This window comes from Rhinolophus ferrumequinum, chromosome 10 (assembly GCF_004115265.2).
Source record: "Rhinolophus ferrumequinum isolate MPI-CBG mRhiFer1 chromosome 10, mRhiFer1_v1.p, whole genome shotgun sequence".
NCBI classification, from domain to species: domain Eukaryota; kingdom Metazoa; phylum Chordata; class Mammalia; order Chiroptera; family Rhinolophidae; genus Rhinolophus; species Rhinolophus ferrumequinum.
In genome coordinates, this window is record NC_046293.1 from 7,359,812 (window position 1) to 7,385,531 (window position 25,720).

Here is a 25,720-nt window from a genome sequence, read left to right on the forward strand (position 1 = left end):
CTAAACCACTTGGAGACGTCATCACTGCCTGGATCCAGAGGGCAAAGGAGAAATGAAAGAGTGAGAAAATACTGAGATGTTGTGACGACGTGATGCATGGCAGCGTCACTAAGAAAAACAGAGTTTAGTTAAAAAGGGAATATCATTTTGGGGGTGAGAAAATATATGTTCAATTTTAGACATATCTGGGGTAATTCTTGGGTCACCTCTCAGGTGAATGTCCAATTGTAGACAAAAGATAAAACGGTTCACCTGAGATATGGGCAGTTGTAGGAATAAAAGAGTGAGGTGAAACCGAGTTAAGTGTCAAGGAAGAAGTTTTATAAAGGTGTAATGTAGGTTGGTGGTTAGAAACATGGAACACTGGCTTGGCTCCTCCATACATTCACTCAGACCTGAGGCAAATTATACCAGCTCTTAGAATCTCAGTTTCTTCATCTACAAAATGGGGATCACATCATGACCTCCCTGTAGACTCTGGTGAAGGAAGGTAAGATAAGAATTCATGCTGAAAGCTTAGCATGCTGCCTGGTTTGCAGGAGCGTTCAAGAAATGATAGGTTCTTGTGGCACCGTTGACATGACACAGAGGTAGAAAGAAAAAGGAGACAATTTGTAAAGCCATTAACATGTTGTGTCTTAGGAGGTAGCTAAGGATTTGTTTCATTTGCTTTTGCCTGGACAAAGAACAGGAGCCTAAATGACTTTAAATGGATTAAGGTCCAACTTTTGCAAGACGAAGGTGCCAACTACTAATGATTTGTCTACTGATCTGTAAGACATTGTGTTCAGTGAGTGACTTCAAAAGCTTTATTATATCCATTAATGTTTCCATTCCCTATTGTCTTCCAACAAAACAAAACAAAACAAAGCAAAACAAAGCAAAAAACAAAACAAAACATTAAGAATTCAACAAATGTTGTTGACAGAATTAATCAAGGTCCTCTTTTTTTCCCTTGGCCATTTGCCCTTAACCTCTGCCTGTAAGTGAAAGGATTTTGAAAGAAAAGCAAGGTATAATCGGCTGCCTGAGGAATAATAACCTGGATTTAATTGGCTCTTCCAATGGCCCTTGAATCTCTGAGCAGACTAGTTAAGAGAACAGCACTGTGTCATCGGAATATAACCTCTGCCCTCTCAACACTGCCAGCTCCCTGCAATTACGCCACCATCGGCCTTGTCCTGAAGCTGGATTTGCCTCATCCCGCCTCTCTGAGACTGGAAGCTCCTCGAGGACTCAGCCAATAAAAGAGATGTGCCTGCATCTGTGCTGACATACGCTACCCTACTTCTGTAAAAGTATTCCTTAAGCAACAAATGCCAATTTCCCTTGTAAGAGGGAGCCTCATAGAAACGTGCTAAGCGCAGGGAAACAAACGGGTCGCACTCATACCTGAAGTGCTATGAACGTTGGTAAAGGAGTTGTCAGAGGCACTGTAGGGCCAGGCACCAGGTGAAGGCAGCGAGGTGTTGAGGGAAGAATTAGACCCTTCAGGCAACAAATGAAAAACAAGATGAACATACTGCAGATAAGTGTCAATACAACAAGCAAAACCTTGACGTGTTTTATTTAACCTTCAACAGAAGGCAGAACAAAATAGGTCCAAAAAATAAATGTGAAAGCTATACAATCTTATGTTTTCTGATGAAATGATCATACACGAGCAAGTACAAATGAGGGCTAAGATTGACAAATTTGAAAATGCTGGATATTGAATCCACACAAAGGATATTTCACTTGTTTATTTACCTGTGGTGTTATCCCGCAGAAGTTGGTGGTCAGTATCTACAATGGGAGATGTGGCGGTACCCCCCAGCACACTTCCTGGGGTGACATAGGGATCGGATTCAGGGTCAATGTTTTGGATACCTTTCCATGGCACTCCTGGTTGGAATTCTGAGAGAAGAACAAATATTAGACATAGGAGGTTGTTCAAACTAATGGTAAAATAAAGTTATTTTTGATAGAAGAAATAGATCTATAAAAAGTCTAAATAATCTATTTCATCTCAGATTTTTCATCATAAAATTAAAAAAAAAATAAATCTGCCTGGACATACACTTTGCCAGCAACAACTCTGTGTTATCACAATATGTCAGCCTTCTCTGTCTGTCTGTCTGTCTGTGGTCGTGAACTTGATGCCAGAGCTCATCAGTGCCTGGCCCCAGAACTTGCCCTTCCTGCTCCCAGAGAAATTCAGGCCTGAGGGCAGGGAGGAGGGCAAAGTACTCTGCTGCTCATGAGAACTGTCCAGGCACCTAGGACAAGAACTGGAAGAAAATCTAGGTTGGAGATCAGTGACTTCTCCTATTTATCTCACTAGAAATTGGCTTCGAAGCACAAAAGCGAACACAGTACAAATGACCACTACGAAGTGGAACGTCCAGGGACAACGAGAGGGAATAATGGGGCTTGTCATAAGGAACCCTAGAATACGTGGAGGTGTTCCCAATTTTTTATTGGCTAATTTAAGTCATATTTAAAGCTATGTGATAGTACTAATAAACTTATTTTCTTAATCATGACTAGGAAAAGCAGTATGTATTATAAACGAACAATAGGCATTCTACAAGCCTGCTTAAATAGAATGCAACTCTACATATTCATGTCACAAATATACCTGTCTAGAGAGAGGTTTAGAAGAATGCACAGCATATTTTTTATTTTTATTTTTGCTTTACTAAATTTAAATTTTTTTCTACAATGAAGATAGATTACTTGTATCAACATAAAAAAAGAGAAAAAAGTAACAGAGTCTCACTGCACTTACTACTGCAAACCTGGAACCTAACTGATAATAAATACTTGCTTATTAAATAAACAGATCAATTCAATGGACATTTCAGAAGAACCCACGTTACATGGCATCCTGTGCACAGATGAATGCTGGGGGCCGGCTGCAACATCACCTTCTTTTACCCCCCGATTCCATTCCTCTAACTTCCTTCAGCTTATCTTTCTTCCTTCCTCTATTTACTACACAATAACTTATGTGGTAGGTGACCAGTGTCCACACCTTATCTTCCTGTCTGAACTCTATAGAGCAGAGACCCTATCTAATGAAAATCGTCTATCTTCCCATAGCCAATGCATGCCTTGCTTTTATCAGATAATAATTACTGACTGAAAAAAATGAAACTGTGTGGCAAAAGCAGTCTGTTTCAGAACCTGAAATTAACAATGAAAAACCAAATGCTATCCCAGAAAAACTACTTCCTGGACAATACCTGGAGGCCAACTGGCATTGCTGGATTTACTTCCGATTTTATTTGTTGGTGGAGATTTGGCAGGTAACCAGCTATCACCAGCAGGACCCGTATGGCCACCCAGTGTGTCACCTGGGATGATATCAAACTGGTTGTATGGTGACCCTCCTCGGGTCTTACCAGGGGCCACTATAGCGCCTGAGAAAAGAGAGAGGAAATTAATTCACACCTGGAAAGGACTCCTGTGAACGGAACTTGTCAATCTTTTATCCAGAGAAAGTCAAATACAGTATTGTGACGCTTACGCAGTATAAAGAGCACTAGAATGAGAGGTCACACTCCAGACCCAACATATAGCTAACATGCAGGATGACCACGAACAATTCATCTCACCTTTCTGAGCTTCTCAGGGTCCCACTTATACACACAGCACTGTCTTCATTCTTGAATGTTCCTTTCCGTTTTAAAACTCCATGGTCTTAGGAAGTTAACAAAACTTTCATAAACTACGAATCCTACCATTATCCCCAGTTTCTATACTAATGACTCAAGAGTGAGAAGTGAACAATACCAAATGATTTGCAGCACACAGAGGGGTTTTCACTACACTGGTACTGACACTACCCACCCAACTTCTTCCGTGCTGATCAGGGCTAGTTTCGCTGGAAGCAGCAGCATAAACAGAGGGAGGTCCACAGGCGAGGAAAGCATGTGCAATTGCTTTAAATTCCAAAGCAATGAGATGGAATTCCCGCCTGGGCTCTTTGCCAGCACACGCCAACAGCGAGCTCTGCAGTGCTGCGAGCCAGGGCCTCCCACACGAAGAACAGCAAATCCTTTGTAACTGCTTTCCTGAGAGCACTTCAGCCGTTTGTCAGTGCCCCCTGCATGAATTTTATATGGTATGAGGCAGGAAAAAAGGGAAAAGCTTAAAATCCCCCTTTTAAACTAACAAAAAATCAGCTTGACTTTAAATAAAATTTTGGCCTCTGTTAGATGCCACTCTACTTATTTCTCAAATTTTATACGCTGTATTGTGTCACTATACCTATTCTTAGGACGCTGTTTATGAACAGATAAAATTATTTCCAAGGCAGTATATTATTTGTGTAAATATTGATTAAAATAATCTGCTTGATTTGGCCTACCAGGAGTACCATCAGAGCTATCTCCATGCTCAGCTAAGAAGTCATTGATTTTCCTGGAGTCGCTGACAGAAATTTGACTCAAGGGCACATTACAATGTAGTAGTAGAAAATGAAAAGCTCAATTCCCTTGGGGATTGCTAAGGAAATAGGGGAAACATTATCTATAAGCTCTAAAAAGGCAAGTGGCTATTTTACCTTCCAGACAGCCTCTCACATGCCACTTTGTACTTACTATGTATCACGCACCTACCATGTCTTTGGGACAAAGAAGCCATGGAAGTGCCCAAAGCCACAGGTGCTGAGCATAGATTACGCCGCCCAGAAACAGATTTTATAGTTTCTGTAAATCATTCTTGATTTTGTGCCACAGAATCAAATGATGATGCTTTGGGACGGCAGGCAGAGAGCTGCAAGTGGCCACTTCAGCGGCCTCCGATGGCCACATTTAAGAGTGGTTTATGAACGGCTGCAGAAGGAGCCGTCCAACACTTGTTTATCCTTGGTTCTCACAGATACAGCTGAGTCCAAGTGAATTACTTGTCAAATGGAACAAACATTGAGACAAAGGCTGAAGGCTTTAAGATCTTTTATCTATGTAACAGAGAAATGGAGAAGCTCTTGCAGAGAATTATGGAGATGACCGGACGACACGCATTTATAAGCAAGGCCTGGAAGGCCCTCAATTGCTGTCCTACAGACCCCGTAATGCATGAAGAACAAGAAAGCTTTGTGGCAAGTTCAAATCTCATGTACTGATCTGTTAGTCATCTTTGGAGACTGAAGGGTTCAAATAATCAACATGATAGATATTTGTTGTCAGCTCTTGCACAACAAACAAGCAAGCAAACACAAACAAACCTGATTCTGTTCTCTGAAGCCAGTTCACATCAGGGTTTTACCCTAATGGGTGCTCAAGTTCCCTCCTACCAGTACTACCTTCAATCCCATCCCACTGCAGGAAGGAAATTTTACTCCCCTTAATTAGAACCAGCCTTTCAGTTTCTTATACTCTGAAATATAACAACCCCAATCTTCATTTTATAGGTAATCATTAAGATTTGGGAGAAAATAATCAAGACACTTGCTAAGAAAAAGCTAAAGATCCATGCTTTCAAATATTTTATAGGACACTTCATCGAGGCTGGGTCAGAACAGCCCCAACTCATAACCCTTCGCTTGCTCTTACCATTTTTGTGCATATTGGCTTCCTGTGTGGCTACAGAGGGCAGTCCCTCCATCATGGAGGTCCACTGTTTAAAGCGAGACTCTGTTCCAGCCTCCTTCCCACCAACCATGCCATAGTCCATGCCGCCAGAGCTGAAGCCTAAAACAGAGAACCACATTTTATGTCTTTCTATAAACTTCTAGTATCAGTAACCACGAGTTCTAAGGCAGAACCCATGAACAGCTTCATTTGTAACATAAAGACTAATTCACAAGTTTCTTCACTCAGAAACAGGAATTTTAAACCAAAATGCTGATCTTGGCTCTTGCTTGCTAAAAACATAATGGCTCATCTCAATGCTTGCGCATTCATTTGTTCATTTAGCTAACATGGGTACCAGGCAGAATGCTGGGGCCAGTGATTCCCCAACTGAGATGGAGGTGTCCACACAACAAACCAATATGGTGTAAGAGCAGCTACGAAGTGGTGGTAAGGGTACTGGGGGAGGAAAGGCTTTGCAGAAGAGACATTTGATCTAGGGCCTAGGGTAGGTATGCGAGTTAAGTCAAGGAAACCAAGGCCAAAGCTCTAACTCATGACAGTAAATCCTATTTAGGGAATGATGACAGTTCAGTGAGACTCCAATGCTTGGCTAACTATGGATGAAGTGAGGGGGAGTGGCAGGAGGTGGGGAGAAATGAGTCATGTCATATAGGGTCTTTACATATCAGGCGAAGGAGTTTGGACTTTCTCCCCCCTCTAAGACAGGAGATAAAGAAAATTTTAAGCAAGTGAGAGAGATAACTAGGTATGTATTTTAGAAAGAGAACTGGCAATGTGAGAATGGGGTAGATGGAGGTCAGGACAGAATGAGAGGTCAATGTGAAAGAAGTTTTTATGCAATGATGAAGACCCCAAATCTTGAACAGGCAATTAGTAAGAGGCTCAGAGTTCACTTTGCCATGAGCCCCCAGGTGCCCGTCAGGTGTCAGTGGGATGAGATTACCCAAGAATCTTGGTACGCAACTCTGCCCACTGCACAGGGCTGAGCAGGTGAAAGCCAACGTGAAAAGCTGCCTGACGGAGTCTCACATGGTCCACCATCCATTCTGGATCACAATGTACTTAATACTTTTACGAACTGGCTCTCATAAAAGTAAAATAAAGGACTAAAATCAATAAATGAAATGGGAGGGGAGGAACAATGAATTACCACAGAAAGACCAGAAAGGCACAGTAAGTATATCAACAACACACAAGTACAGGTACTCCCAGGGAGGTAGACAGGGTCGTCACCATGCCAAAGCTCAAGGGGTCTGCAGGAGCCAAAGCCAATCTCCTTTTCCTCTAGAATGTGCTGCACCAGCCAGGCCAGACTCCACGCTCTACCCATTTTACTCTCCTACCACCAGTGGTGTCTTATTGGCCCTTAAATGCCATTTAACCAGATCCCACTGGGGGCCCAGGCCATGTTTTCTCCCCTGTGCTTCTCCTAGTCGTCAGGGATAGTTTTATAAATGCATAATAAATCAAATTGAAATCATTTCTGACACCTTCTTGACCTGTGTTTAAAATACTGCTATTAAAGAATATTGCTCCTTCACTGTTTGTAACCACCTTCACTAGTCCAAGTGACTGTTGGAGGGTGGGGGTGAGGAGCAGAAATCCCTGGTATGGGCTGGAAGTATTTCAAATTAAATGATTTTTTAAAAAAGGATTTAAGATAGTTTCTTCTTTTGTCCTATGGAGCTGAAATGAAACGAGACTAGAGGACAGGAAGATGGAAAGGAACAAGGGCTTTGTCTGACACAAGCTTTCACGGCCTAAGCGTGTTGCTCCTTGGACAAATTACACCTCTATCTTTGACAGAGAAAACCAGCCCCAGCTGCTTGGCTGGTTGGCCACCTAAAGGCTGGTTCCAGTCTCTGAGAAAGAGCTTTTGAAAATAACCCAGGATTCTGGTGAAGATTGAAAAGGAGAATGTAGGGATTAGTAACAAGGAACCACTGCTTACCTATTAATTTTCTTTAAAGTTACTCTAAAATTTCTTTAAAACTCATGGTGAATTAAAGATATTTAATTTCAGCTCTTTACAGTTCTCTTGTGACACATGAAGTGCAGAAAATCAATAGGAGTTACGCCACCAAAATGTGGCAGCACCATAACTAAATAACAGGTTTGGTAGGGAAAAAAACTGAAGGGGATGAGAGGGAGAGTAGGAGATAAAACTGCCTTGAAAGTTTTAGTCTACAAACCCAAAGTATGAGAAGATAAATCGATGCAAGTTTGTACATTACTGTCTTTCTTCGATGTCATGTAGTAATGCATGACGTCAAGACATACAATACGCTCAACAAATCTGGAGGCAAGGGGCTCTGGGGCACTGCGCTCCAGTAACAGAAAGCGGAGGGGCATTCCACTTGTGACCTCTGGGCTATTTATGAGCTGTCATACCTCTAAGCCCAGGAAAACAATGACTTTGTTATACTTGCTATTTAATCAAAACCAAACTTGCTCAGTCCACCAAGTGGCCTCCCTGTTAATTCTCCAGCTTACCAACACTTTAATTCAAATCAAACAAACCATTTAGTTCAGTTTAATGAATATGTATGGAGAACCGAATTTGTACCAGGCTTTGTGGTAGGAGCTGAGGTACAAATGGAGACGAGACACGCCCCTTGCCTAACCACGGACTCTTTTCACCAGCACATCCCTTTTATCAGGCTTATCAATCTTACAAATACAACCCTTGGCCTCACTTAACTGTTCTTGCCAGAATTACTTTCTCCTACTTTCACACACCCTAAGTCATCGTCCATTCATCACTAACACTTGGCTCAGTGCTTACCATCTGGAGGAAACTCTCAAATTAACTTGTCCTTAATTGATTCATTCCTTCACTTCCTTTGTCTACAGTTCTCTATTTTCTGCTACTCCTTTTGTTGTAGATTAAAAAAAGTAAACTACTCCTTTTACAATAATTATAATAAAGAGTAAATTATAAAAGAAACACATCACCCACAGTTGCCTATTTAACACAACAGTTCTAATCCGTGTCCATACACACGTGATATTGACACATTCATAATGCCAGGATAGATACGAATTACTCTGCTGCTGTTTTAATAATTTCTAATATTCATAACTCTACTTTTCACTGGGTATACCGCACACATAAATGTCACAAATTTTGATACATTTGAAATCTAAAAAGTAAAACTTTACCAGAAATGCATTTTCTAATAAAATGAGTGCCTGTTTCTCGGTAAGTCTGGATACCTATAATGACTATGACTTATTACTAGAATGAGACCAAGTTCACGCCACTCTATACCTATTTTTAGAAATTTCGGTAGACATATAAGCACTAAGAAATCTTATATAAATGAGTAGATGGGAAAAGAAGGAGTCTTGTTATAATATCACTTATTTCTTTGAATTCCTTTTTAGGTATATTCCCTTCCCCCACAGGGTTCAATAACATAGATAAATAAAACCCAACTTTTAGATAGGTCATTATCACCTGACTATTCAATTAGGTATATTTTCAATTTTGCTAAAAGTAAAGTAGAAAACCACCTATTTTACAAAAAACAAATCAATTAAGGATTCATTAAGCAGTCTTTAAAATCATTCAACTTTTTAATTTTGAGAAAATACCAAAAAAGGCATTATCGAAACTTAAGAAACTTTTAATTTTTCTTGCTACTCTTTTACCCAAAGGTATCATTTTTAGTTTGATATACTCAGCATGAGGAAAATTGAAATATTATTCATTTTTCACATCTTTGCCATATAACCTTTTTTTATTTAAAGAAAAATTAATCTCTGTATATGCTTTAAATATATTTTCATCAAAATCTTATAGCTACAGATTTAGTTTACTCAAAACAGGCACCCAAATCAGACTGTTTCAGTCCCAAAATGTATTTTTCAATTCAAATAAATGTGGTAATATAAATTAAGGAAAATTACAACTGTGAAATGAATTATAAAATTCATTTTGCAAGGCATATTATAACTGCTCAGATCACAATATGATAAAGACCTAATAAAATCAATTTATTGTTTAATAAGTTATCGAATGTAAAATAGTATGTTCTTTCTCCTTACTTAACTTGGATTATGATACCTAGCTAAATGTGTAAATTACTTATGAAACAGGAATATGATTAAAAAAATGGAAATTTCTTTAGTATATGTATATTGAACTCCGATCCTCAGCCATTAGGAATAGTTAAGACTCAACTACAATAATCACAACACCATTAATCTAACAAGATATCATGATAAAATTTTTCTATATATTTAATAAGCAAGAAAGTTATATGCTGCTAAAAACTACCAGATTCACAGCCAACATATAATTTTACTTTTTAATAGGAGTTAGAAAACATTAAAGACGTTACAAGGACTGTCATTGGAATAAATACATATATATATTTTTTTTTTCCTTTAAGGAGGGCACACACAACTCAGTGGTCCATGCAGGGATCAAACCTGCAACCTTGGTGTTATCAGCACCACGCTCTAACCAACTGAGCTAACCGGCCACGCTGGAATAAATACATCTTGATTTTAGATTTTTAACAACTAATTGACTAATGCATACCCTGCCTAAAGGAAATCACGTAAAAGTTTCTCCACAGGCTTTACCTGATGAAAACTGTGTATTTAAGAGTCAGTGTCACTAACCTATATGCTCAAGCTGTTTGAAGGTGCTTTTCCTTCCACTTAAGACATGCTTCAGGGATGAGTACTGAGAAGACCTGAGAAGACCTGTGTGCATTTAAACACATGGAAAAACCACTGCAGCTTCCAGATGCTCTCTTTGCTTTGAACAGACTAGACCCTACTTCAAGAACTATGCACTCTTTGACAAAGGGGGGATGGAAGAAGCAAAGTTGCCCTGCTTTATTATTGCACATGGTGTCTAAATTCAGAACAGCTCAACATATACCAAGATAACCCAAGCTTCATCTTTAACAGCAAAGGAAGAAGGTGAAGACTGGAAACCCAGGGGTAATGACACCCTCATGAGGCATTACGAGAAGCTTCCTCCTAGCGTGGTACCCTGGCGTTCTACATCCAGGTGAGTAAGAGATGGTAAGATACGAGACGGCAGAGAGTTTGCCCTTCCTTTATGTCAAGTGCGAGAAAGGTTATTTTGAATTTAATTCAGTTCTCAGGTGGTTCATTTTTAAGAGTATTTGATAGAAGTCGAGGATCTGGAAATTAACTCCCTTAAAACTATCCAGGATCAAGGAGTCCTTGAAATCTTGGCTCATCTCTGCATATGGACACCCCAGTAGAAAGTGGGCACCTCACAAGTCCAGAGCAGAGAGAGGAGGGCCATTTGTCCAGGGTCACTTTGTCACCTAGGAGCATGGATTTCTTGTTTTTGAGTTTGCACGGTTTCTTCTTTACCAAAATAAAATCTAAATGTCAATCGGAGAAGAAACCCACGGTGGTATGTGGTACCTTTTTAATTTTTAAATTTTATTTTTAAATCACTGTTGCATCACTGATTAGATTCTGCTTACAACATGTTCCCCAGTTCTGAAAGAGCTACGATTTGCCTGCCAACAAATTCTTGATGAATGTCAAAGGTATAACCTTACTTGTGCTAATTCTATTTAAATCAGATGAAATACTAACACCAGAAGAATTGTATCAGTTTGCCGTATAATTTTAGTTCCCCCTATTTTCAAGAGAAGGTAATTTTATCAGTAGAGTTAAACAGCTCAATCTGTACATATTTGAATACAGGTACATGTAGCACTCAGCATGTACAAACATTCAAACTGGCTTTCAACAATTCCTAGTGGTAGGAGAACAGATTGCCACTCATAAGTGGTAAAGGACCGCTCTGAGGTCAGAAGTTGGAGCCCTGTCTCTGCTATTTACTGATTGTGTGGTAAGCTTCAGAAAACCATCGAAACTCTAGGATGTTGATAACTCAGATATCTCACCTATAAGACAGGGATAAGAATATTTATCTACTTTGTTGTGAAAACACAGGGTGATGTAGGTCCAACATCTACCACGGGCTTAAAAAAGTAGCTTTCATTCCTCACAACTTACCAGAACCATATCCAGGTATTGGCCCTTTGGTTTGAAGGTCTGGGAGCCCCACATTCAGAGTGTTGGGTACCATGCTGTCCAGGTGTGGCTTGGGCCCAACGGGATGAGACGGCGAATGCTTCATGCTAGGCTGCCTCTGCTGCTGCTGCTGCTGCTGCTGGAGTGCACTCACCATTCGAGCCAGCTGCAGGCGAGGAGGACGCCCAGGGGAAAAGGGACACCGATAAGCCAACATCCCTAACACCACAGGAAAAGACTGTTTTGGCTACCAAAGAGGGGAAGCAGAGATGCACTCCTCCCAGAGAGCACTGGGGGGACCCCGCAACCCCACGTACCTGCTGCTCCTGCTGCTGGCGCACAGCTTGAGAAAGCTTTCTCTGGTTCTGTAGCAACTGCTGCTGCTGCTGCTGCTGCAAGAGAAGCTGACAGGCCTACGGGGAAGAAAGAGAGAGGACCTCAGTTTCCTAAGATGGGCTCCCTGAGAACACTGAGAGGGTGCATGCTGAAGTACAGGTCGCAGAGTCAAGTGTCCGTGAGGGAGCTACCATCAAGGTGCTGGTCCAGTGGTCACATTTAACTCCAGCTGAGCATAAAACGAAGCAAATCAAGTTCCAGGCAAAAGAAAACGCAAATACCCTTCTCAGCCATTAGGAGGAAAATCTGCAACTTACCAACTGAAACTGGGGAATTTGTGGAAGCTGGCTCAGCATGGCAATTTGTTGAGGAGATAACTGGGGCCCCACATTGAAAAGACCTGGATTCAGGCCACTGTTGGGAAACTGCTTGAGCATTGAGGCAGAAACCTGGCCAGAAAGAAAGAAAAAAACTGTCAGAATTTATCCAAATAAATTGTGTGTGTGTGAAGAGAATCTTAACAGATGTAAAGCCAGCATCAGCTTTTTTCCTTGAAAAATATTTATGAAAAATATTAAACGATAGGGAGAAATACTCCAAAGTGGTTATCTCTGAGTGGTGACATTATAAGAGCTGTTAAATTCTTTTCTTAGACTTTCCAATTTTTCTACAAGAAAAATGATGAACTTTACAAGCAGGAAAACATCTGTAAGACTAAAAAATGTTAATGACAGTATGACTTTAGTCTGAGAAGTTATTACTGGAAATGTGCCATAAGACAAAATATACTAAACTGCATAAAGCTAATAAGTAAATGCTCATAAAAAGGTACTTCTGTTACACAAATTAGAAAAATATATCAACTTGTAAACAACAAACGCTGGAGTTTCAACACGACTTCTCACACCAAACACTCAGAGTCACAGAGAGGCAGAGCAGAGGAGCCTAGAAAGTCAAACAGCTAAGGCAGTTCCTGCTCCATGGTTTTCAGGAGTGAGCTAGGCGAGGCTGCAGGAACCTCCAAGGACAGAGAAAGGATTCCCTCCCACCTTCAGACTGCTGATCCTAAGATGTTTTAACTGAGCTGAAAAGAGTTTCCCTGTACTTTCTTCCACTGAACCCACGGACTCAGCTGGTGCCAAGGAGAACAAACTTAACCCCTCTTCTGTGAGTGGCAAGTAGCACACTGGTCAAGAGTTTAGTTCTCGAGGCAGACTGCACGGGCTGCCCATTTTTAGGTGTGTGACTCAGGGCAAGTTACTCATTTAACCTTTCTGAGCCTCATCTTCCTTATCTCCAAAAGTGGAATAATAATATTAACTTCAGTGATTGAGGATTGTATGAGTAAATCCATGCCAAATGTCAGAAATGCACTCCATAAGTGTTCTTATTCCGCAGGGCGGTTTTTCAAATGTCTAGAGACAATGATCACTGCTCCCTGTGCCTCACCTTCAGACTAAATATAAGCAGTTCTTTCACCTGTATCTCATTCAATTTCTCATGCACATCCCAGAACAGAAAGCCATTTTCTAGAACAGTCTAGTACTGAGTAGACCTGGCCATCACTAACCATTCTGTTAAAAGCTGTGCTTTTATTAACAATGCCTACGATCTCAGTTTCTTTGATGACTGTATCGTAACTCCCAATTCTTACACTAAGCTTACTGTCAATTAAAATCTACAATATTTTAAAATATGTTTTGCTCCCCTATGTAACATTTAAGCAGATAGGTTTTAAAATTATGCTTTGATCATAGGACCTCATATTTATCTTTATGGGCATACCACAGAGTAAGTGCTTAATACCTATTAAGTGAGTGACTATTACATTTTAACAATTTAACAGTCACTCCACCAGATTCTTTTCTACTCTGTTATTCTACTCATTCGCAGTTTGTGTCTGCCCATCTGGTCATCGCTGAAAACGTGGAAGCTGAGAGCTGAGGAGCCTGCCACGGAAACCTCCCAACCTGAAATGATCAGCCTGGGTGAACGTCAATTATTTACTAAGCCACACAACGGGTTCAACATTTAACCTATATTTTTCCAGCTTGTCGAAAATAAAGAGCTTGTCAAATGGCTTGTCAAAATAGAGATACAACTATATCATTCTTATAATCCAAGATTTTTTTTACCACTCAAGGAAGGAAATGAGTTAAGTTAAAACTTGTTAGCAAACTAGGATTCTTGATTCCTATTCACAGGGGCTCGAAAGCCATCTTTTTGACAATCTAGTCTAGAATCTTACCTGGAATTGGCACAAGGTTCATCAGTCTTTAAGAAACTTTCCTTATCCTTTCAAAAATAGTTTTAAAAATTTCCCCTTTCTCCTCACTTCTTGTGGAGGATGCATGCTTCTTTCCTGCGTCTGATCTGAAGCTCCACACAGAGGGGCACCCGATTTTATCATAATGACAACCGTCCAGGCCTTTTCCTTTTCTTGTTAGCAAGTCTACAAGGAGCCTCCTCTCCCCCCGCCCCCGTTACTGGGGGGTAAGTCTGGAATTCAGTATTAGGGAGCTCACATTCTCCAGTATCAGTTTTCCCAGTAGAAAAGGGAGTATTCCCCACCCCCCCATGCCTTCCTCTTTTGTCTTAAAAATTCAGGATTTTGGCAGCAAAGAGGGGCTGTCATTATTAACCTCCCCTTGAAGGCCCCTAGCATTCCTCAAAGATCACAGACAGGGCTCTGTAATTCGTTTCACCAATTCCCTCTTGGCTGTAGAATTTATATTCCTTAATTTAAGGAATCTTAACCCTTTTGGTTAAATAGCCTTTTTCTTAACAGAGAAGACAAAAGTAGTAAAAATTTTATTCCCACTTAATCAATCAGCATTATACAGAGTCCAGAGCAATTCTTTTTCCAGTCACCAAACCACACCAAACTCTAAAGGCTTTTCATCTGCCTACTCTTTTGCAACCCTCAGCTTATTGTGTTCTCATCCCCCAACATGACTCTTACACATACTCATCCTTGCTTGGATCCCCTTACTTTCCATCTTTTGAAAATGCCCTTTTAAAAACTGAGTCATCAGAAAGCTTTCATCAGAAGACCCACTGGGTTTTCCCATTTTCTTTCTTTAGCATCACAGTCAAAGTTAAATCCCTCAATTTCCTAATGCTTTTGAGTAACAGTCTCTGCCGCATTCTCAAGAATATCTGCCTATCTTTTGACAATTTCTTGTCTTGAAACACTTAAGTTCAGGTTTCCTATACTTGGCTCACCAACTCGTTTTCTTCCAAGATCTCAGTCTCTTTCACTAACCTAACAATTCTATCATTTTGGAAAATATGTGAAAGCAATAGTTCTCCCAGCTGCTTCCTCTCTATCCTCTAAGAGATGCTGAGTGTTGCCAATTAATTGAAAAATGTGTTTGCTTTCCTATTTTAAGCATCGGACCCCAAGCCGATGTGAGCACACCACTCAAAGCGAACACACCACTGCTGTATATTTTGCTGCTGCCCCAGTTTTATGGCCAGGATGAGGGACACACCCTACAACAGTGTCTCCCAAATAAAACTCTTCTTCATCTTTCCTTTGAGTTCACCTGAATAGTCACCAGTGTGACTTCACTTATTGTCTCTGATGTAATAGTTCTAATCTCGCCATGTTAAGATTTTTTTAGGGGGCGGGAAGGAGGCTATGAGTATAGAATGTCCTGGGCTCTCTATCAACACCCTATTTCAAACTGGGGTCTTAGTCTACTAAACCTCAGAGACCCATGAAATTATATTTACAATCTTAAGGGTGAATCTTACATTCATTTGATTTAGCAACCAGACTGGGTTGAACGGTGTTCCTCCAAAATTCATGCCCAGCTGGAACCTCAGAATGTGACCTCATTTGGAAATAGGGTCTTTGTAGATGTAATCAAGTTTAAGATGATGTCATACTGGATTAGAGTGGGCCCTGGTCCAAAGACTGTGTCCTTAGAAGAGGGCAATTTGGACACAGAGACAGAAGAGAAAGTCATGTGAAGACGGAGACACGCAGGGAAGAACACGGTGAGAGTATGGAGGCAGAGATGGAGCGATGGATGCGTATAAAGCTAAAGAACATCAAAGACTGCCAGCGCCCCCCAGAAGTGAGGAGAGGGACATGGAATAGACTCTCCTGAATAGCCTGCAGTAGAAAACAACCCTCACGACACCTTGATTTTGGACTTGATTCTCTCCAGAACTATGAGAGTATACATTTCTGTTGCTTTGAGTTACCCAGTTTGTGGTTAATTTATTGTGATAGTTTCTAGGAAAGAAACGAATATAGTAACTATGTTTGGTAGGCTTGTGCTGCAGTGTCAGCCACTAGTCTCAGGTGGCTTTTGTGTACCTGAAACAGGGATAATCTAAACTGTGATGTGCTTTCAGTGCAAAATACACATCAGATTTCAAAGACTTGGTATTAAAAAAAAAATTTTTTTCCCCAATAATTTTTAAGCATTGTTACAGATTGAAATGATAATTTAGCTACAGTGAGTTAAAACAAACAATATGCATTATTAATTGCACCTATTTTTATCATTTTAAGTGTGGCTACTAAAAACTTTAAATTATATTATGTGGCTCGTAGGATATTTCTATTGGAGAGTGTTGCTCTAGCTATCAGCATTGTTTCTAACATTGTTCCAATGTTTTTTTCTTCTGTGATCCATGGGAAATCTCCTCTGCTTATTTTGTTTCCCAATCTGCAGGCTTTCCAAATAAACAGCCATTGTCTAAGCTTTCATTTTCCCCGTACTTCTTTTAGTTTTAAAAGCTCTAGTGAATAAATCAGCTGGTCTCCTGATCAACACATTTTTCTTCAGTCTTGGAAATGGATGCCATCCCTTTCCAAGATCCCATCATTCCGTCCCCTTACTATTCCTACTACGCAAAATTCCCTAAAAAACCACCATTCCAAGTATAGCGTACCCTTGACCCAGTGGTACCCTAGAGAAATCCATCCTAGGAGACAAGTATAAGAACAGTCACAGCAGTGGTGCTCGTAACAGCAAAAAAATCTGGAAACAGCCCAAGTATTGATAGGATCGGTACATTCATGTAAGGGAATACTATATGAACCCCAGCTGCCCAAATCAACATGGGAAAATCGTAGGAACAATATCAAGTAAAAAAAAAGTCAGAGATTTCATTATATAAAGTGCGAAAAAGACAAAATGAAACAATATATTGTTTAAAGAGAGACAGATACAGAAAGACTATAAAGAAAAGAAATGCTAACACGATGTATTTTTATACTTTAAATGCCAGCATCTCATATGTTCCATAAATTGACAGTTATAAAGACTGTAAAGGTTACACTTTGAGAACTTCCTATCTAGCTTTGCTCAGCCTCTCCCTTCTTCAGATTGCACAGGTATTGTCCTTCTCCAATGAATACAGAGGACCACAGAGAAGCACCACCAGGCTCCTGGCAAATGGCTACTCCTTCCTGGGCTGCAGAGTAATTAAAGTGCAGGTTTGCACTTTCCCATAGCAGGGAGTTAATTATTCTGGCTTAAAAGCCCTTCAATTTCCAGCTGGCCTGGAGAAAGTGACGATCTAGTTGGAGCCAAAATGGCATTTAACGAAGCATTGCAGGTGCAAAATGACAGCAATTTAAAAGCAAGACAAAAGCCTGTTAGAATATGTTACTTTCAGAATATCTGAGTTAAGGATGAAAAAGGCAAGATAGAAAAAACACAAGGCCTGGAACATGTAACAAATCTTAAAGATTAGTTTCAATGTCTTCTTTTCATGTGTACATTAAATATTGACTGCGCCTATTCAGTGGTTATAGAATGTAACATTTAAAAATATTTATTTGTTTATGTTTATCAACGTAAATGTTTATGTGCTTTGTCCCAGGGATTTCATTCTGGGCAACTAAATTTAGAAATAATCTGGACAAAGATCTATGTATTAAGGATTTCTCTACAGAATTATTTATAAGAGTAAAATACTAGAGACAACTAAATATCCAATACTGGGGGAAGGGAAACCCATGTAAGTCTACCTGAGGGAACATCACGCCTTCTTTGTTAAGGATGACCAATATGAAGACTACATAGCAACAGAGGAAAACACGAGGACCAGCGCTGACGGCAACAGCAGGACATGGAGACCATGTACGTGGGTATGTGAAAATCATGCCTGCACACGGACAAAGTCCCAACAGGAGATTGTGGAGAATTCATCCCTCTCAGTATAGCTGGGTGGGGAGCTTTCAGGAAGAATTTTTTCTCCACCCTCCAAACTTTCAGTATGGCTATTATATTGTCTTTACTTTTTTATAGTCTTTACTTTTACTTTAGCTATGTTTACTGAAGAAACATAGCTACCCAATTACTTTCTTTTTAAAAATATGAAAATGTCAAGAAAATATTGGAAGATTCCACTATTTAGTATGTTGCCCTCATCATGCATTAAATGTTAACCACATTTTGCTAAATAAACAAATTTCAAAAAATGTAGGCGAACACAAGTACTTTCTCTAAGAAGCGCAGACACTTTGGTCATTCGCAGCCTCTAAATCTCTTAGACTAAATTAACTGTGCTTTCCTCACAATTCCACTTTCTATATCATTCTGAAATGTGTCTTCCGACTTGACATATAGGTACTGAGCCTGAAATCCATGCCCTGCATGGTTACAGAATTTCAGGATTTAGCAGTGAACAAAGCAAACCCATATCCTGCCACTGTGAAGCTTCTAACACTCCTGGGGGAGGACGGGGAGGACCGGGTGGTGGTGGCATACTGTACAAAGCCTGGCCTGGGACAGCCTCCCTGAAAAGGTGGCACCGAAGCCGAGAGCCAAAGGAAATAAAGCTGGAGCCACATGGCAATTTGGGAGAAGGGGGTTGTAGGAGCACGCTCAGTGTGCTGGGGCCAGTTGGCTGGAGAGGCTGAACCAATGGGAGAATGGCAGGTGGGTGGGGGTGGGGGTGGCACCAAGAACCTCAAAGACCACAGTGAAGAGTGAGCTTTGTATTCTCAGTGAGAGCGAGCTGAGAGGATTCCCAGGAAAGCTGCAGGAACACGGTTTACCTTAACTTTCCACGCTGACAGAAATGTTCTATATCTGTATTGCCCACACAGTAGCCACTAACCAGGTATGGCTATCTAAATTTAAATGAACGCAAGGTAAAAATTCAGTTCTTCCATTCAACTAATCACGTTTTTGGTGCTCACATGGCTAACGGCCACATTGGACAGTGCGGTGTGAGGGGGGTCAGTCTGAACGCTGGGTGAGGAACAGGACCAACGCGGCCATTTCTAGGCGAGCAGGGGTGGTGGCTCGGCCCGGGGTCCCATTAGAGGGGATGATAAGAAATGGTCGGATTCTAGATGAAGTTGTGAAGGGAGGTTTTGTTGGTGGATTGGTTGTGGGCTGTGAGAAGACTCACAATGGACTCTTGCGGTCTGTGCCCTGAGCTCTTGCAGAACGAGAGTTTACCTCCATTTACACAGAGGAAGAGGGTGTTTTTGAGGGGAGTGTGGGATCAGTCCGAAGTTTGATTTTGGACAAGTTAACTCGAGATGCCTGGAAGGCATCCTGGTCGGGATCTCCAGGAGTCTGTGGAGCTGAGAAGAGCTCTGGGCTGAAGACACGATCGGAACTGTCAGTATTTAAGTCGTTCCACTGGGTGAGATCACCGAGCAGTCGCTGTGGCTGGTGAGAAGAGGGTGGAGGATGGAGACTGGAGGGCACTCTGAGTTTTAAGTGTTGGGGAGCGAGGAGGAACTTGTAAAGGAGATGGAGAACGAGAGCTACGAACCTGGAGAACCAACACAGCAGGGTCTGAATGTCAGATGAATTAAATGTTTCAAAAAGGAGGCAGCAACCAAACGTGTCAAACGTTGCTGATACAGTCAATGAGCAGAAACTGCAGAACAGACCACTGTATTCCACAGCACAAAAACGACCAGTGACCTTTCCCACGAAGGTCTTAATTCCCACTGCCACTGCCTTATCTGGACTCCTGTACTGACCTTGTAACTGATCTCCGCTCTAGTAATTCTGCCATGCAAACATGTCCTGTACCTTATGTTCAGTGTTATCTTCCTAAAACATAAATTTTCCTACACTGCTACTCAGCTAAAAAATCTTATCTAATATTGTATGATCTGTAGCAATAGCAGCCAAACTTCAGGGTGCACATAAAAATCACCTCGGGATGGCTAGGTTCCAATACCCCAGATTTTGTCTCAGTAGATTGGGGGACACCTGGGAACTGTATTTTTAAATAGTAGCCCAGACAACGGTTATAAACCATGCTGACCAAAGGACCAAGTCCAAACTCCTTAGCAAGGCAAACAAAGCTTTTCCAAATTTGGTCCCAAACTTCCCGACTAGTTCCTTCCCATTCCACTCCAGACAGCAGCTACATGCGTCCACAAGCTCAAACTAATTATTCCGATTACCTGCATCTCCCTAAACACACCCTGCCCTTCCAGAGGACTGCCCCTGCACAAGCTGCCCCATGCCCAGGGGGCACCTTCAGTGTAGCCATGCCCAGCCAAATGACTCAGTCTTCAAGACTCAGGTTAAATGTCACTCGCCCAACACCCAAACTCCGCTAAACATTTCCATACAACACTTATCACACTGTTTCTGACTATTCTTCTGTCACCACCACTAACTGCAGGAGGCAGCACAGGAGAGCCCAGACTGTGCATTGTCTTCAGCTGTGCATTGTCAACACACTACCTGGAACACTGCAGACATTCAGTGACGATGGACGACTAAGGCAGGTTGGAAAGTGCTCCAAGAGTAAAGACACTGCCACTGTAAGGTCTGTGTGGGGGCTATACCACTGCCGGGACGGGACGTGGGGGTGATTGGGACTTAGAGGGCGGGAAAGGCCAGGGGACATACACTAAGAAGACTCCCAGACAGAACCACGAGGAGGCAGCTGAGGGAGGGAGGGCACAATGCACTCTTCTTCCTCTGCAAGACACAGACGACTCAATGTCAAAAATGGGAGCTGAAATCTACAGATGATGGTTTCAAATAAGTATCTGATGTCTTAAAAGACATTTCAAAAAACGAAACAACAAAACCTGACTCTTTCTTTATACCTGTTGGTTGGATCTATAAGCGCCCTCACCCCCTTATACAGGGACAGACTCAAAGCTCTTGCTTTTACTAAGTTCATGAAAGTAACACTCTCAGGAGTGTTACCAAGGTCACACTGAATCCTTACACGGCTTATCAGCTTTTACTTTGCTCCTGAGACTCATTTTTCTCACAATGAAGTGAGTAATGCGGGGATTTCTCTCGCAGTATGTGGTAGACTGGCACAAATCTCACACCTGTACCCCCCAAAACTCACTGCACATCTCCTACTAGGACATGGACCTAAAAGGTTCCATGGTACCCAAGGGCTGCGTCTTACAGAGCTGCTCTGTGATTAAGTCTCTTCCACCTCATTAGCTCTACAACTCCCCCCAGGGCACCTAGTCAGTATTCTAGTATGGATCAGCTCCAAACCTTTCAGAATAACCCAGAACCTGGCAATTCTCCTGATCTTCTGTGGGTGAATCCTTGAGGGCAAGCAACTTCTGAATTTTGACACAACAGAATTTATAACGTAGTTTTAATTATATGCAATTAAAAAATCAATACAGTATTAGAAAAATACTCAGGAGGTCTAAAAGGAATATACCCATAATGTTTTTCATGCAAAAACACCTATTTTATACGCACAAAATAATTTTAAAAAGTGAGATTCGATCTTTCGTTTTAAAAATCTTGATCCTTGGCATCTGGGTTTTTCAAGTTTAAGACTACAAGTACTGCTTTTATGCCCACAAAACCAGCCAGCTGACAACTGGTTAACCACCTGGATGGACTTTGGACACAGAAAGTTGCTTACCTGGGGGGAAATGAACTGGGGAGGCACTTGCGCCCGGAGACTAGGAGAAGAATTCAGTGGCTGCACTGGTGTGTGCATGCCTCTCGATTGTGCTGTGCTATTTCCAAACAAACCATGATTGCCACCCTGCAAACATAACAGCAACAGTAAGGCTCTGTGTTAACACAGGAAACTGCAAATAAGAAACAGTTCAGGTTTTCTATCCCTCAGAAGAATCATATCCTGTGTTCCAGGGAATCACAGGATTTTATCACTGGCAAGTTCCTGACCTTGGAATGCTCAGGACAATTACTAAATCTAACCATGTGCATATCACTTCCACCTCTGCAGTCTGATTAACTCTATAAACCAGAAGAGTTAAATTTAGTCAAATGTTAGAAAAAAAGCACTCATTTTTTTTTTTTTGTAATTGAAAGCCATAGGTAATGTACTGCTTATTTCAATTACTTTCTTTTTTAAGATTGGGTTTACCAAATTGATTCTCAAGCTTTATAATCTGACATCCATCTTGAAAGGCACCTGAGTAAAACAATACACTATGAATAACATCAGCTATAAAACAGCACCACGATATTCCTTCTCTGCATTGGTTAGTTCAATCCCATCAGTACCACCCAATTGTGAGCCTAGCTCCACGAGGGCCCTGCTCCAGAGCTGAATACCCTTCCCTGTCTTGGGTCCGCTCGGTCCCCTCTTAGCTAGGTGGAAAAATATGAATCAAGCACAGAGTGAGATTAAAAAGGAGGAAAGGGGAAAAAGTGAAAAATCATTATAGGGACACCAAAACACACATTACTCACCTGTAACTTCTCATTCAAACATGTGATTATCAGGCTAGTTAAAAACAAGCATAACTGCCTGATTTCTGGAGGACCAATTCCTTGGAGCACTTCTATACTTTTAAAATCAAAAACCTACAGAAAGCTGGGCCGTATGATCGCCCTTTGTTTCTGACTTGTTTCTAGCCGCAAAGTCCCCCAGCAAAGAAATCATATTTGATACCTGACACTGTTCCCTCTGCCTGAGGCCGTTTTCTATACTGTCTTCACTTGGCCTCTTCAAGGTCCAGCTCAGAGGTCATCCTCATCAAGAAAGTCTTCCCCAAGCCCTTCTTCCTCATTTCACATTCAAATTAACTGGGCCCATCTATATGTTCCCGGAATACTTTAAGACTCTCAGATAGCTTCCATCGTTGAATCATATTACAGTTATTTTCCACTCTGTCTTTCCAGCTTAGTACTCCCAGTCTTTCTATTCCCACAATTCAATAAAGCCCTGGCCTGTAGGATGGACACATCATTTGCAAACATCCATGACCCACCAATATCATACACTTGAAAACGCCTCCCTGAACATCATCAGGGAAGCCAGCTGCACCACTGCTTATATCAAGTATGTACACTCGGAACCACCATCGTCTTAGCCCTGGCACTGTGGGGAGTAAGGTAATTTTAAAGTAGAATTTTGTAAGGGCACTAGTTAAGTTCTAGAACACTAAAGATATTTTGATGGCTTAATGATTCAAAATAGATTAAGGGATTGCTATGGGGATATAAATAAACTTAAAAGCATTGAAAATAAAAATGAATATGAACGTAAAGTAGAAATGGCAATCAAAATCTGTGTATATCTCATAAAAGAAAATCAAAGATCCACCGTGAATTAAAGGATTGTTTAAACATGAAAAGACCTTTAATTCTAGAAACTCTAATATCTCTGCTTCTCCTGTCTTACTAATCACTCACCCCAAGGTGAAACAGCTCGGTGCTAACTTTTGAGATCATGGTTGTCAGTGGCTTAGCTACTGGTCGTTCCCAAGAAAACCGGAAACATTTATTTTGCTAAGAATATTCCACAACGTCAGGAGGGCTGAGCAGTCTAAGGCTTTGTGTTCAGAATAGTCTGCTAAGATCGTTCTCACTTACACTTTACTATCAAAATAATGACCTTGTTATTACATGTTAATTATTCACGGACTGGTCCTTGAATGGTGGGGCTTCTGATAGCTCAAGTCCTTGCCAGAATCCATTTTTTGACAAGTCTAAAACTGCTTTGTGTGGGTCATTTTAAATTCCAACCCTCTTTTGTTAAGTAGTATTAAAAGGAATTTGCTTTTTAAACTTTGTGTAAAATCAAGCCCTACTTTCCTATTCCAGCAGACAGATTCCACCCCACTCCCACCACATGTTCTCGGTTTTCATGATCAAGTGTGTCTCAAGTCGTACCACCCACTTTGATGTACCTGATGTGGACGACGGTACAGGTAAGTCGACGGTACAGATAAGTCGACAGCCGTCTATCAAAAAATACCTTCTCTAGTTTTCAATACAGAACCTTGGCATCACAAGGTGGTCCTTTTCTCGGCTCAGAAGTAGTTACTTTGTACTGCAATGTATTTAGTGACAACTTACAGGTCGAGTCTTTTTTTAAAAACTACATTTAGAAATTAGGAAAAACCAAAAGGTTGTACACGTGTTCATGGTGGTTTATCTGGCTATTTCTAAAGTTTTACTGTTGTACGTGAGGCTTTTATGATGACCTGAGTCCTAACAGTTATTGGTGATATTTGCTTCCACTACAGTGTTTAACTTAGAAAGGTATATAAATTAAAAACAGTTACCAAGCTGAATGAAATCACCTGTGATTTGAAAATAAAAACCTTAAATTCTATTGTTTAATTATGAGGTATATGAAGTCTGCATGAAAACAGTGTGAGAGGGTCGGCAGGATGGCTCAGTTGGTTAGAGCAGAGCCCGAGCTCTGAGTGGCAGGGTTGCCGGTTCGAATCCCACATGGGCCAGTAAGCTGTGCCCTCCACAACTAGATTGAGGGACGACTGCTTGGAGTGGATGGGCCCTGGGGAAACACAGTGTCCCCCAATAAAATATATTAAAAACAAAACAAACAAACAAAAAAACAGTATGAGAAAACCATGACCATATCTGGATAGAACATGGTGTATCAACCTAGTTCAAGGTGGACTTTGTAGCAATCCACAGATTAAAAAAATGAAAAAGAATGACCTTTTCTTAAAGTCCAATGCACAGCTGGTAGGGATGGCCTATTAGACTACAGTTTATGTACTAACAGGTAACATCATGTGATCCTCGGGGCATGCTTATAATCACCATTAAGCAAGAGTGTTCTGACTATTTTATATTTTCTATACCTAAACCCAAAACAACGGCTATCATTGCTTCTTCTCTGTCTATATAAGCAATACATATCCAGGCTCTGTGTGGAAACATTAAGATAAACAGTGAAATATAAAGGAAGGAAACAAAATATCACCTATAACTTCCAATCCAGAGATACCAATCTCAACACATGGATGTAACATAATCCATTTTTTAAAACGTGCTAAGAATACAAAACCCTAATATGCACGTTGAGGACTGGGGTTTGATATCGTTCTTTAATTTACATGTGAAAGTCATCATGTGGAAACAAATAAACACAACGAGAAATTAAATGTCATTCCAAGACATCCTGAGGTGAAAGTCACAGTGACAAGTGTGTGGTCACACAACTATGACTAAGAAAATATCACTGGAGTCACTGCCACAAAGGAATTGTCTCCAAATTCATGGTTTTCTTCACAAAAACTGCAACAGAGCTCCTGTAGGGCGACAGAGGCCTACGTGTGCCCTCAGTCCTGTGAAAGCAAGTGGACCTCATTATGCCAGCCCTGCCAGTCTTGCTTCTATCGCGTGGCCCTTCCTCGGAGGACTGATCAGACCGTAGGAAAGGAGCCACTCCAGGCTGAACGAAACACTGCCTCGTCCAAGCAACAACCAGTCTTCTCAAAGCTTCATTATCTAATCTGAAAGTTACCTTTCTCTGGGTATTTGTTGTATTTTATACTTAAAGACACCAGCTTTTAAGATGCTGTAATCCTCAAATAC

General features: G+C 41.0%; 1 protein-coding gene across 6 annotated transcripts in view; it reads right to left on the minus strand.

Moving 5' to 3' along the window:
- The window catches only part of TNRC6B (trinucleotide repeat containing adaptor 6B), a 230,511-nt gene that overhangs the window by 18,015 nt on the left and 186,776 nt on the right, over positions 1-25,720 (minus strand). For all 6 annotated transcript variants that reach the window (XM_033117612.1, XM_033117608.1, XM_033117609.1 and 3 more), the window contains 8 exons: positions 21,816-21,941; positions 12,275-12,406; positions 11,939-12,034; positions 11,604-11,787; positions 5,541-5,678; positions 3,228-3,404; positions 1,750-1,896; positions 1,393-1,488 (listed from right to left, as the gene is read on the minus strand). In XM_033117612.1, the coding sequence (XP_032973503.1) occupies positions 1,393-1,488; positions 1,750-1,896; positions 3,228-3,404; positions 5,541-5,678; positions 11,604-11,787; positions 11,939-12,034; positions 12,275-12,406; positions 21,816-21,941 (1,096 nt within the window). The remainder of the gene's footprint in view (positions 1-1,392; positions 1,489-1,749; positions 1,897-3,227; positions 3,405-5,540; positions 5,679-11,603; positions 11,788-11,938; positions 12,035-12,274; positions 12,407-21,815; positions 21,942-25,720) is intronic.